At 35.4% G+C, this 12,956-nt stretch overlaps 1 protein-coding gene across 3 annotated transcripts in view; it reads right to left on the reverse strand.

Annotated features, from left to right (window-relative positions):
• Positions 1-12,956, reverse strand: part of LOC101744525 (rho GTPase-activating protein 20) — a 39,501-nt gene that overhangs the window by 14,050 nt on the left and 12,495 nt on the right. For all 3 annotated transcript variants that reach the window (XR_009973523.1, XM_012694897.4, XM_062669423.1), the window contains exons 5-6: positions 9,052-9,161; positions 984-1,167 (exon numbers count right to left, since the gene is read on the reverse strand). Coding sequence is in view for 2 of the 3 variants with exons in the window: in XM_012694897.4 (XP_012550351.1) it covers positions 984-1,167; positions 9,052-9,161 (294 nt within the window). In the remaining variant the exon portion in view is untranslated. The remainder of the gene's footprint in view (positions 1-983; positions 1,168-9,051; positions 9,162-12,956) is intronic.

The raw sequence follows: 12,956 nt of genomic DNA on the forward strand, positions 1-12,956 counted from the left end.
CGCAACAGTCAAGGCCGCTAACTTAAATAATTTTCAAAAAACGGACATTCGTCCCTTATTGCTAAACCTTATACAGACTATTGTGTTCTCTCTCTCTCTCTCTCTCTCTCTCTCTCTCTTTTCCCAGCTATTTCTCCCACACAGTGGTGGGGTCAGTTTTCCTTACTTTACTACTCCACTTCGCTCTGTCTTCGACATCCTCGTCAACAACATTGTATTATACCCTTTTGTCCTACAGCACTAGCACTTCAGCACTTGTGTTCATTGAAATAATACTAAACCGATGTAGTCGTTTGCTTTTTTTTTTTTTTTTTTCCTTCCTATGCTGATAGCCTTGAGAGGCTATTTCAGCTTCACCCTAACGTTAGTAGGTGAGCTCGCGAGGCTCAACCGGAGAGTTGCTAACACTGACCCTAGCAAGAGCAGTGCTTCGCAGAATCTACCACCGGATCGGAAACGCGACCCACTGAGAAGATCCGGCGAGAAACTCAGTGGGCTGTGTCTATGAGTTAGTTCGCTCGTCGAGCCCTTCGTCGCAAGCGACGGGTTCGACGAGGACGGTGACCGGTGCTTGTGGTGCCTAAAAGCACCGTTAATGGATCAGGAGGATCCGTAATGACGTGACAGTCGTTTGCAAGTGGCTCACTTACCAAACGGAATTTCGTCGCTGTCAAACCAAAATCTGCAAGGTATATGCAAAAACTCTATTTGGAATTAACGCGTAAAAACAATTTCGTATAAAATTTTATATGAAGGTGTATTTTTAAGAACTATATCAAATGAAAGCTATATATAAATATTAAAGCTATAAAACACATAACAGTTCTTTTTATACGGTAGATAGGGCTGTGAACTATATGAAAAAGTGAAAATCTCAAAAAGTGCACATAACAGATGTTGTTTTGACAACGACGATTTAATTTTGTGATTCGCAGCTGTAGTTTCCTGAAAAAGTCAAATCAAGGTGAAACTATATTACTCACTAGCATAAGCCTCTTGGTCTCTCCGATGTCTCGGCGGCGGAGGATCCCTGAACGAGCATATCCATTCGTCCTTGACGCGGAGAATGCGGCCCGTCACACGAGCGTAGTACTCGTAATTCTCCCTCCCGAACAGATCGCCGGCGCTGAACTGCTCGATCAGCTGACGCATTATACGGGTCGCCACCTGAATGGTTTATTTATTTATTTTTATTGCCGTATAGGCAGGCAGACGAGCATATGGCCCACCTGATGGTGAGTGGTTACCGTCGCTCACGGATGTCAGCAATGCCAGGGGCAGAGCCAAGCCGCTGCCTACCGTTTAATACTCTCCACAAGCCTCGTTTGAAGAAGGACATGTCATAGTGCTCGGGAAACACCGTGGAGGGGAGCTCATTCCAAAGCCGGATGTTACGTGGCAAAAAAGATCTCTGAAAACGCACTATGGATGAACTCTACTCCGGTGGCGGCGGTGCGATGGTAAAAACGAGACTATGGTGGTATCATCTCGAACAATTCCTCAGAGCACTCCCCATGGAACATACGGTATAGAATACAGAGGGAACCGAAGTCCCTCCGCAGACCCAGAGGTTCCAAACAATCCGTTTGCTAAGCTGGTTGAACTAAAGCGAACGGCCTACCCGGTGTTAAGTGCCCCAAGACATCAACCAAGTCAACGCCGTCGCCCATCTTGTGACATGAATAAGTTTTATTTATTTATGAACGGCTGTTTTTTTGTAACATAGCAAATGTGAATTTATTGCTATGAAACTTATTAGGGCGCAATCAGAGTAAATATTTATAATTGAATTTGTGTTCAACTATTTCGTGATGAACGGAGAATAGCTTTCTGTCTGCTTTCAAAGAAGTTTCCCTGCATCACATTTACTCTATTTTTTTAACGCCACTGGCATACTAGCAAGAAGCATTGCAACGCACTAAACGAGCTGGTATACATTTTGACTTCACGATACCTTCACGTGGCCAGACTCAAGTCTGCGACCCAAAACACAAGCGACAGACATAATACTACTCGGCAAAAAGAGAGCATTAATTAATTTAAATTTGATCCACGTTTTCAACTATGTGCAGAATTGGATTGAATTGCAATAAGTATAAATACAGCATGACCATTTTAAAAAAAATCCATATATGTATTTACATTTTCCAATTAGAATAATTTAACGGTAACGATGCAATGGATGTGAAACTGAAATAATATAAGATGCGATAGATATCAGATAATAGTATACAGCATATTATTATACTATTAATATTATTAATAAACTAGTCTCAACTAAAAAAAACGTAAGTACTTTGTAACAAAAATATCTTGAACAAAACACCAAATTAACACTAATCATACCAACACTTACTGATACCTATTTTTACCATAGCGGGTAGATACCGGTATACATACAAAAAAATAGTATAAAAAACTTCAGAGGTGTCAAGGGACACCCGGATGGAACGAAGTTCCTTTCGATTAATTAGTGAAGGAATTGTATTTTTTTTTTAAGTTATAATAATAAATTACGGCATTATGAAGAAGAAAAAAACAATACTATGAACTAAATTACTATTGTTGAAACGCATTTCGAGAAACTGTACTCATTACGCGGACCAATCGGATACGAGCAATGTCACGCGATAAGCGCCTACACGTTGATTGGTCAGAATGACGGATCTAAAAAGTGTCGTGACAACTTTTCGTAAGAATTTTTTCCGTCTAGCTCCCTTTCACAACGCGCGATAAGCAACTTCGTTCCAATAACTGTAGATTAATTGGTAAAAGTCTTGAAGTCAAATGTGCAAAAGCAATAAGATGATACGTGCGTTTTCAATACAAAAGTTCAAAATGGGTCATTTGACCCGTTATGGTATGTTTAGTGTTAACTAACAATTAATTTCATTTTTTTTTTTTACTTTTAATATGTACTGTTCCGATATTAAGGCGAAGTTATAAAATTATTGTACCGTCATCGGTGCTTGATGTGTATGCAAATTTTGAAGCTACTCAAACGTTTTGAAGGAAGTAGGTAGATGACAAACGAGGTTCAAAGATTTCGTTACACATAAAAAAATATACACACATACATAATTATATACCAAGCTAATAAAGGCGTGTTTAAAAAACGCATACACTTTAAATAAGTTATAATACGTTTCAAATTGAAACTTTAATTACTTTTAAGATCTAAAATCACCATATCGAGAGGTGAAAGGCTATTTGATTTAAGCAACATTTTTGCAACTTTACAGAAGAGCCATTTAAAGTTTAAAATTTGGAAAAAATATAAATAAAAAAACTTCTTCAACTACATATTTGAATGGGGTAAACTTAATTGAAGTTCAATTAAAAATCGAATTGTTGATGCTAATACCAAACAAAACAGACCTTTAATTACAAAGATAAATATCGCGTATCTTGAATGAGGCTACACGTGATGCTAAGGCTCGCTGGTAGTTTGCACAGAGAGAGAGAGTGACTCTGGCTATCCAACGAGGTAACCTAGCCAGTATCATGGGGACTGTGCCTCTTTCAAGCGCATCAGAAGATTTGTTCTAGTGTGTGAATTGATTTATGTTAAATTATTTTTGATTTCTTATTTATTAATAAAGGATAACATTTTACAATTTAATAAAAAAAAAACGCGTATTAAGCGAAAAGTCTCATAAACCTAATAAGCCTTTCACCTTTTGATTTTACAAAATGACCAGCACTAAACTACATAAAAACAATCGATCATTATTAATCATAAAAACAAAAAACCTACACGTAGACGCGTTAAAAAACAAACACAAAAAGTATTTCCGTGCACCTAATCCAATTAAGTCAGTTATCAACGTATTATAATGAATCAGCCACAAACGGTATGTGAGTAATTGTTTCCACGAAGCGTAGGTATATCAAAGATGCGTTTATGAGGGCATTTTAAGGACTTGGGCATTTCGTAATAGTCACTCTTTTATTAGTTAGATGCGTGATGTAAATTGGTTATCGGAGACCATAGACAGCATAAACGCCACCACCCACCTTGAGATACTAATTCTAAGTTTCTATAGTTTTTTTTTCCGACCTATTCTAGTGACCTCGAAGTGTCATGCTAGATTCACCGAACGAGTAGGTTACATCACAGGGCTCTAACCTGTGGACGTTGCTAACACTAGCCCTAGCAAGAGCAGTGCTTCGCAGAATCAAACACCGAATCGGAAACACGACCCACTGAGAAGATCCGGCGAGAAACTCAATGGGCTTCTATGGTATAACTGTTACTATATCATTAAGTAACATTTTATAACTGTTATAAATTGTTACTTAATGATCAAAATTAAATGTCAAACGCAGAAATTATTTAAAAAAAGTTTATTGCGCATACGTGATCTAAACCAGCTAAAAGCCGCTGAACGTAACTTCGCGGGATCCTCCAAAAAGTCTACTGAAAAAGTCTCCGTAAATAACCACCATTTTACTGAGATTATATTTCATCCCATATCATTTCATTTCATTTTCATTTCATTTCATTTTATGCCATATTTCATATTAATCAACTTCATGTCATTTCATAATATCATTTATCTGTATAGTATGCTACCTTTGCCTTTCCAGTTGGAAAAATAAAACTACTACTACTGAACCAGCTATATCTTTAATATCAGTTATTAACCTTTTCTTACTACTTATATTCAAATAAGACGCTTTGAGACGACCATCCTGAAGCATCTTATGCACTACAAAAATTGCCACACGATTTGTTACGAAAATATCATTAATTCAGTAACTTATTAGAGTGAGAGTAAATTACAATATTTTGGTAGGCAAATTTATAACTTTCAAATATTATAATTTCCTAATTAGTGAAACGCGGCTATGTTTCTTATATATTTATTATATTTATATACAAATTATACGAATTCCGTACGAGAAATCTCCTCCAATGCAGATGATTGTGTAATATAGACAAGTTCCCTTTCAAAACTTCAGATACCTCACCGCAACGGACATATAGTTTTACATTGATTATTTTTTTTAGAGACCATGTCAGCGTCACCGGAGTAGTAGGTGAGCTCACGGGCCTGAAACCTGACGACGTTGCTAACACAAACCCTAGCAAGAGCCGTGACTCGCAGAATCTACCACCGGATCGGAAACGCGACCCACTGAGAAGATCAGGCGAGAAACACAGTGGGCTGTGTATGTGGTTTAATTTACTCGCCGAGCCCTTCGTCGCAAGCGACGGGTTCGACCAGAACGATGACCAGTGCTCGGGGTACCTAAAAGCTGCATTGATCGTTAGCGCTATTCGGTTTACTTTATTCAAAGATAAGACTATGCCAACATTGTAGTACAATAAAAGGTCTTGATTCGCACGGAATGTGTTCCGTAAATATTGAATAGCGAATACAGAAACCGTGAATATGGAATGGTAATTTACATATACAGGGTGTCCCAGAAAGAGTGGATAATCCTGAAACACCTCATAATAGAGCTATTGAGGACATAAAATAAAAAAATAAAAAAATATTTCTTAGGTAGTACCAAATTAAAGATAAAGAAAAAATACCAATTTTTATTTTTTATTTTATTGCCTAGATGTGTGGACGAGCTCACAGCCCACCTGGTGTTAAGTGGTTACTAGAACCCATAGACACCTACAATGTAAATGCGCCACACACCTTGAGATATAAGTTCTAAGGTCTAAATTTCATGATTAAAATTTTATAAAAAATTACACTAGCTACTAATACGATTTCCTGCGTATTCCTTAAGTCTATGTAGAATATTATAATATCAAAAAGCATCATTTATTTGTAGCTGTTTTATAATCCAGAAACGCACAGCAGTATGGAAAATATCTACTTGTTTTTTTAATACGTACTCTCTCTCTCTCTTCTCTACTATGAGGTGTTTCAGGATTATCGATTCTTTCTGGGACACCCTGTATAGGATTATAAGGGATACGTTTCTAGATAACAAAATAAAACATACTCTAGGCACTACAGGCTAGGTTGTAATAAGGTCTATTTTACTTTTTTAATTAGTCCATTTGACGACGCGTTGACAAATAATATTCAGTTGGATACCTACCTACATATTGGAATCATTTTTATCAATGTGTATGTACCGAGTAACCGATTAGATGCGCGAATAAACTTTTACTGTAGGTTATATTTAACATCTGTGTTAATTAACGATTATTAATAATTTTTAATATGATAATTGTTGTTTCGAGTATTTTTTATATATATATAAGAGCACCTTGCAGAATTATTGTATATAATATGTTTCCCGTTAAGACGTACGCTTGTCGCACAAAGAACACACTAGGATTTCATGTTTCACTGCTGTCGTGTTAGGGTTAGCCGACGCACGCATCTACGCTTTACAATCAGCCCCTCTCTATGTTAATTGTCATTATAGCAACAGTCAGTAAGTAGCTGGCCACGTGAACGACATATAAAGACATACATTACAAACATATAAGTTTCAGACATTTATTTCATAGAGTGTAAGCGAATCGAAAGCCGAAACGATAATAAACTTTACAGAATATTTAGTCTGATCGTTTCAAAATTTCAAAATACGAATTTGTTTTTTTCTTAACGCGCAATGTAACGAAACAAAAATCAGCTGGGCTATGACCTCGCGTGACCTCGGTCCGCCAGCTGCCTATTACGTATTCTCGATTTGAACTTGATAATACATTTTTTTTAATCTTAACTAAATGGGTATATATCTTTGTCCGTTTATGAGCGGTTAATTCAATTATCATTTCGACCTCGAGACTTCCTTTACACAATCTAGACGTTATAGACAATCCGATAAAAATAATCCAAAATTGATTTTATTCAAACATAATCCATATTATTATTATGAATGGAAAATATAAATGCGCTCAGATCTACTGTGAATTACTAAACCAGAAGCTAATAACTAAATCCTAGAGCATTGCATTTTTATTAACAAACATTACCTATCTATGCAACCGAAGAAATAAAAAGATGTAACATACATTTAAAGCCCGACTAATAGAAGAAGCGTTTCTAATAGGGAAAGCGATCGATGATTTAACTGTTCCGTAATTGTATTGTACTCACGCAAACTTCAGCCTTTCGCCGCATGTATTACAGATACATTTCGTTAAAAACAAATTATAAGCTATTTACAGTTAATTTATTAGCTAAATATAAAAAAAGTGCAGTGATTGATGAGAACACGATGTTGCTTTGTGTATATCAATTCAACGATGAAATTTTAGTATTTTTATTGTTATGTCCAAAAAATCACACACTGTATAAGAATGTCTTTGAAAACATTTCTATCAGCCCTAAAGCCGCTAATCTTATTAATTATTATACATTATTTCAACTTTTACTATCCGAAAGTAGGCGGTGTCGCAATTAAGAGTTTTCTATGTTAATTATAATTATAATTTATTAGTTTTGTAACTTTTTATATTTCAACGTAATGAAAAACAGTAACGCATTGTAAAAGATACTTTGAGATCGTACATCATAGACAAGCAAAGAGTAATTATCAGTTTTATGTTCTTCACCGTGGACGTCAATCGTGAACATTTGTTAAGTACGTATTTCATTAGGAAAATTGGTACTTGCCTGCGTGATTCGAACACCGGTGCATCGCTCGATACAAATGCACCAGACGTCTTATCCTTTAGGCCATCACGACTTCGAACTTCGTTCATACATCAAAGCGATCTTATACCTTTAAACGAGCAATTCTTGTATATATATAATCTGAATCTCGGAAACGGCTCCAACGATTTTCATAAAATTTTGTATACAGGAGATTTCAGGGGCGATAAATCCATCTAACTACGATTTATTTTCAGAAAATGTTGTTTTATTCGTGTTTTCATTAATCAACTCTTCCCGACATCTATTGGCGAATAATAATACTATTTTTCTTAATTGAAGGCAACTAACCGCTTTAAAGACAACAAGATGGCGTTATCAAAAAAAAAAACCGAGCAAAACTCATCTAGTAACGTAAAAACGCGCTCAATGAATTCCCCTGTATGTCGCATAAAAGAAATTGGGCCACTGTACAACGCAGTTCACACATACATACGCCGGATTGCGTAAACTCAGGATAATTCAAATTTAACATCCCACTATCTGATAAGGAAACACTATTAGAACTCCATTTAGCTAAACTACGATAAAAAAAAAACCTCGCTTATATTGACTTATACATTGCGATAAGACGGATTAATGACATTTGTTCTCGCCATAACGTAATGGATGTACCTACGTACATACGATCGCAAAAAAACATCGTGTTCCCATCGATTCTGTAAATCGAATCGATATGTCTGTGTATATCGATTAGTGAAACTATTCGCGTACTGTAACCGTGTGTTTTTACAAAGCTCATAAAATCGTTTCGTATTTATAAACGTATTGTTATCTGAGAGACAGTGTTGTAACGTATTCGATGCCATGTGTTCATCGATCACACAGCCGCCGATAAGATTATCGTGTTTCGAAACAACGGAGAAGTCTCCAATGATACAAATAATTTCCCTCGAGACGAGAAAGTCTTCCGGCCTTTTGTCATCAACTCTATCAATTAATCAACTCGAATAAATAATTATTGTACTCTGTGAGTCGTGTTTATTAATTAGACGAAAGTCTGTAACTAATAATAATAGTAATAGAACACAAAATACTTGAGATTTCGAGACAATAATATTTTAAAAAAGTTTTTTTTTTGTGTGACGGTAGTTTTAATTATTGTAACAAGCAAAATAAAAATTAATCAAAATACATATATCAATATTATCATAGTATGAACATAATTACGATTAAAATAAATTTTGCGATTGAGGCGAAAAAAATTATATTAATTATTATTTTTTACTATGCTTCAATATTCCGTGTCAAGTTATCGAGTAGGTATCAGAATCTAACGCGGGTGAAAATACAGGGAACGGTTAGTCAATCGAAAATTCACCTATCGCACGGTTCACGAAGGGTCATTGTATTTACGTGTGCGTGTGTGCGTGTATACGCGCGTGCGTGTTGTCGCGGACGTGTCGCAACTGACCTTGAAACGCTGCACATCCTCCATTGTGGCCGTTTTACCGTCCGACACGCAAGAGTGGAAAAACGAAGGCGCCACCGACACGCCTAGAGCTTCCGATGTCATGCCTGTACCTGAAAATTAATATCATCTATATATTAATACGTGAAGCAAAAACTTTGTATCCCTTTTATGAATATGAAATTTTCCACACTTATAGAGAATATAGAGAAGAAGTGCACAATGCTAATATTTTTTTAAAATAATACATAAAATATATATTAAATCAATAAAGAAAACATTACACACACTACATACCATGTATTTGACGCACACACGCATGCATACTATTTATTGTCAAACTTTTGTTCTTGACGTGTGTGGTCAAATTGAGAATAGATTAAATATTGTTTGTCTATATTAATATTTTTTATAGTGTAGCCTTTGCGAAATTTGTGATTATAGAAGTATAAAATATTATACAATGATAATAGTGTACAAACTTATTATACAATTCAAATTAATTATAAGTCGAATTTCGACTACTGCGGGACCTCTAGTAATTTCAATACGGCAGTTGTCTAATCAAAAAATAAATAATAGTTTAAAAAAACTAACAAAATACGGTTTTATAGAAAATTCAATTAAAAAATTGAAAATAAATTTTAATAAATTTGAATTAAAAATAGTGTAAGATAAAATGATTTTATTGTAAAAAAAAGCGTGAGGTGCTTTTCAGGATATTATTAAAATAACCCTTCTACTCATATCTGTTCATAAAATATTTATAACTAATATTGAATTGTCATCGGTCCTTAATAAGTACATATACCAAATTTCGAGTTAATCCGACGTTTTGAAGGGGGTCAAAATCATGTTCAAAGATTCCGTTACATACTAACATACATACGTCTGAAGCTAATATAAGCGTGTTAAAAACATACAACAATGACGAAGTTATCAATAAACAAGGTGTAACCCAGCAACCATATTTCCTCTTGCATCGAACATCAGAGATTGTTTTTGTTCAAAAAGCTTGCTTTTTCCTACCTATGCTGGTAGCCTCGATAGGTTATGCCAGCTTAACAGAAAAAGGTGATAGGAATCCTTCGAACAGGATAGACAATACAGGTTGTTTATTATCTACTGCATAATATTTGTCGTTCATTATAATTCATATACTATAGTGTAATCTTATAATAATATCGTATTTTATCTTGAGCATCTTTCTTAGCGTGCACATCAAAATAAACATTCTAAATTAATTAATGTTATCATATCTATTGGGTAAAGTATCACAGACTGATTTCGTATTCGTTCGTGACGCACGTATTTACCAGACGTACATATTATATGAGTATGTGCGTTTCTATACTATGAATGCACCATATACGTGATCGACAAACGACCGTCTGTGCATTTATTATCAAAATATGGACGTTCGTTTTATTGTGAGGGATTGCGATGTACGTAGTACTGACGTTGTCATTGTCATATTTTTTTTTTATTGCTTTGATCGCTGAACGAGTTCACAGCCCGCCTGGTGTTAAGTGGTTACTGGAGCCCATAGACATCTACAACGTAAATGCGCCACCTACCTTGAGATATAAGTTCTAAGGCCTCAGTATAGTTACAACGGCTGCCCCACCCTTCAAAAAACGCATTACTGCTTCACGACAGAAATAGGCGAACTAGTTTATATCTGGAAGTTTCAGTGATGGCGCTCTCGAACTGTCTAGTTGTTAAAACATTACCAGAGCTTATAGACACCTGAACCTACGTTCGATCCCCGCCCACGGGGTTCAAATCAAATCGGTTGCATAGGTGTTAGGATTGATAGAATGCACGATTGCATCGCAGCAGAAATAGGCAAAACTGTGACACTTATAAGCTGACATATCTCCCTATCAACATTTCCCAATCGCAATGCAGGTGGATCTTGATTTCCACAGTGAAGGAATAACATCGTGTAATAAAAATAAAACCCGCAAAATTATAATTTGCGTAATTACTGGTGGTAGGACATCTTGTGAGTCCGCGCGGATAGGTACCACCACCCTGCCTATTTCTGCGGTGAAGCAGTAATGCGTTTCGGTTTGAAGGGTGGGGCAGCCGTTGTAACTATACTGAGACCCTTAGAACTTATATCTCAAGGTGGGTGGCGCATTTACATTGTAGATGTCTATGGGCTCCAGTAACCACTTAACACCAGATGGGCTGTGAGCTCGTCCACCGATCTAAGCAATAAAAAAAAAAACTAAAATAGCGTCACAGCTACAAACAGCAAAACTATAGTCAAAATAACAAAACAAAGTAATATTTAGTAACACTTGTATCGAACATGGCTTAACAAGATTATTCAGAGCGTGAAGGTAAGTAATAATAACTCGAAGCATAATTTTAAAACACTTTTTAAATTTCACTCTCGTCTTGATCACGCGCCCGCCATTTTATACACACAGACTTCCAGTTATTGGAAAAATGTGTTTTTTTTAATGCAATATTACCTACACCTATTTCACTGTTCGATTTAGAAATCAGTTAGGAGAAAACTTGTTAAAAAGCGTTAAACTCATCTGTTTTTTTTTGAATTGGTTTTGTAGGCAGATAAGCATATGACACATGTGATAGAAAGTGGTTACCGTGGCTGATTGATGTCACCTATGCCAGGAACATAGCCAAGTCGCTGCTAAGTACTCGTCGCAAAACTCGTTTGAAGAGAGACATATAAAGTAATCATGAAACAGATTGGAGGGAAGTTCATACCAAGTCCAAGGGTACATGGTAGAATGATACCTCGAATACCTGTGGATAGCAGTAGCTCTAGGTAGCATGAATTAACAACTCTCCCCCTGTAGCGGTTTGTGTAATGATAAAAATGAGATCACGGGACGATTCATCGGAGCAAATATTTAAATATTTGTAACTAAATTATCTCCATGGCTCTCCATCTATATGAACGTGAAACAAAAACTTTGTATCCCTTTTTACGAAAATTGCGCGGACGGAGGAGTATGAAATTTTCTACACTTATAGAGAATATAGAGAAGAAGTGCACAATGCTAATAGTTTTTTTTAAATAATGCATAAAAGATACATTAAATCAATAAAGAAAACATTACACACACTACATACCATGTATTTGACGCACACACGCATGCATACTATTTATTGTCAAACTTTTGTTCTTGACGTCTGTTGTCAAATTGAGATTAAATATTGTTTGTCTTTGTTAATATTTTTTATAGTGTAGTCTTGGCAAAATTTGTGATTATAGAAATATACAATACAATCATAATAGTGTACAAACTTACAATTCCAATTAATTATAGTCGAATTTCGACTACTGCGGGACCTCTAGTATTTTATTATTGTTTTAAATATTTTCATGAATTGACGTATCACAGTTCTAACGGTATTTACCATGGTTTTTCGATAGGCACTTGTTTATTGTTAATCTCGAAGCCATGAAATCGAACAAACTATATTCAAACGAAAGGTAATAAAAATACGCGACGTTTCTGAGAATGTCGATGTTATTGCCGGTTAAAATCAAAAGAAACCGAAAGAGGTCAAACAATAAAATCTAAAGTGTTACGTTTTAGTTTTATACCCAGACAGAGGGTTCGATCTAGGCCAAGTGGAGATGCCACAATGATTAAATAATCGTTCGAAGATTACTTTTAGCAGGCGAACTAATTCTCAAAGCAAACAACAGAGTTAAGCTCTCCTTGCGTATTTACAATTAAAAACTTTACTTTTATTTTGCAATATTCAAATGTAATATTATACTAGTGTATTTAAAAAAATAAACGTATTTTTGAATGTTTACAAATATCGCACAAAAATTTAATTATACATATATGATATTTTCATGGTAAATGGTAATATATCAATCCATTATTATTTGGATCATCATTATTTGGATC

This window comes from Bombyx mori, chromosome 7 (assembly GCF_030269925.1).
Source record: "Bombyx mori chromosome 7, ASM3026992v2".
Taxonomy (NCBI): Eukaryota; Metazoa; Arthropoda; class Insecta; order Lepidoptera; family Bombycidae; genus Bombyx; species Bombyx mori.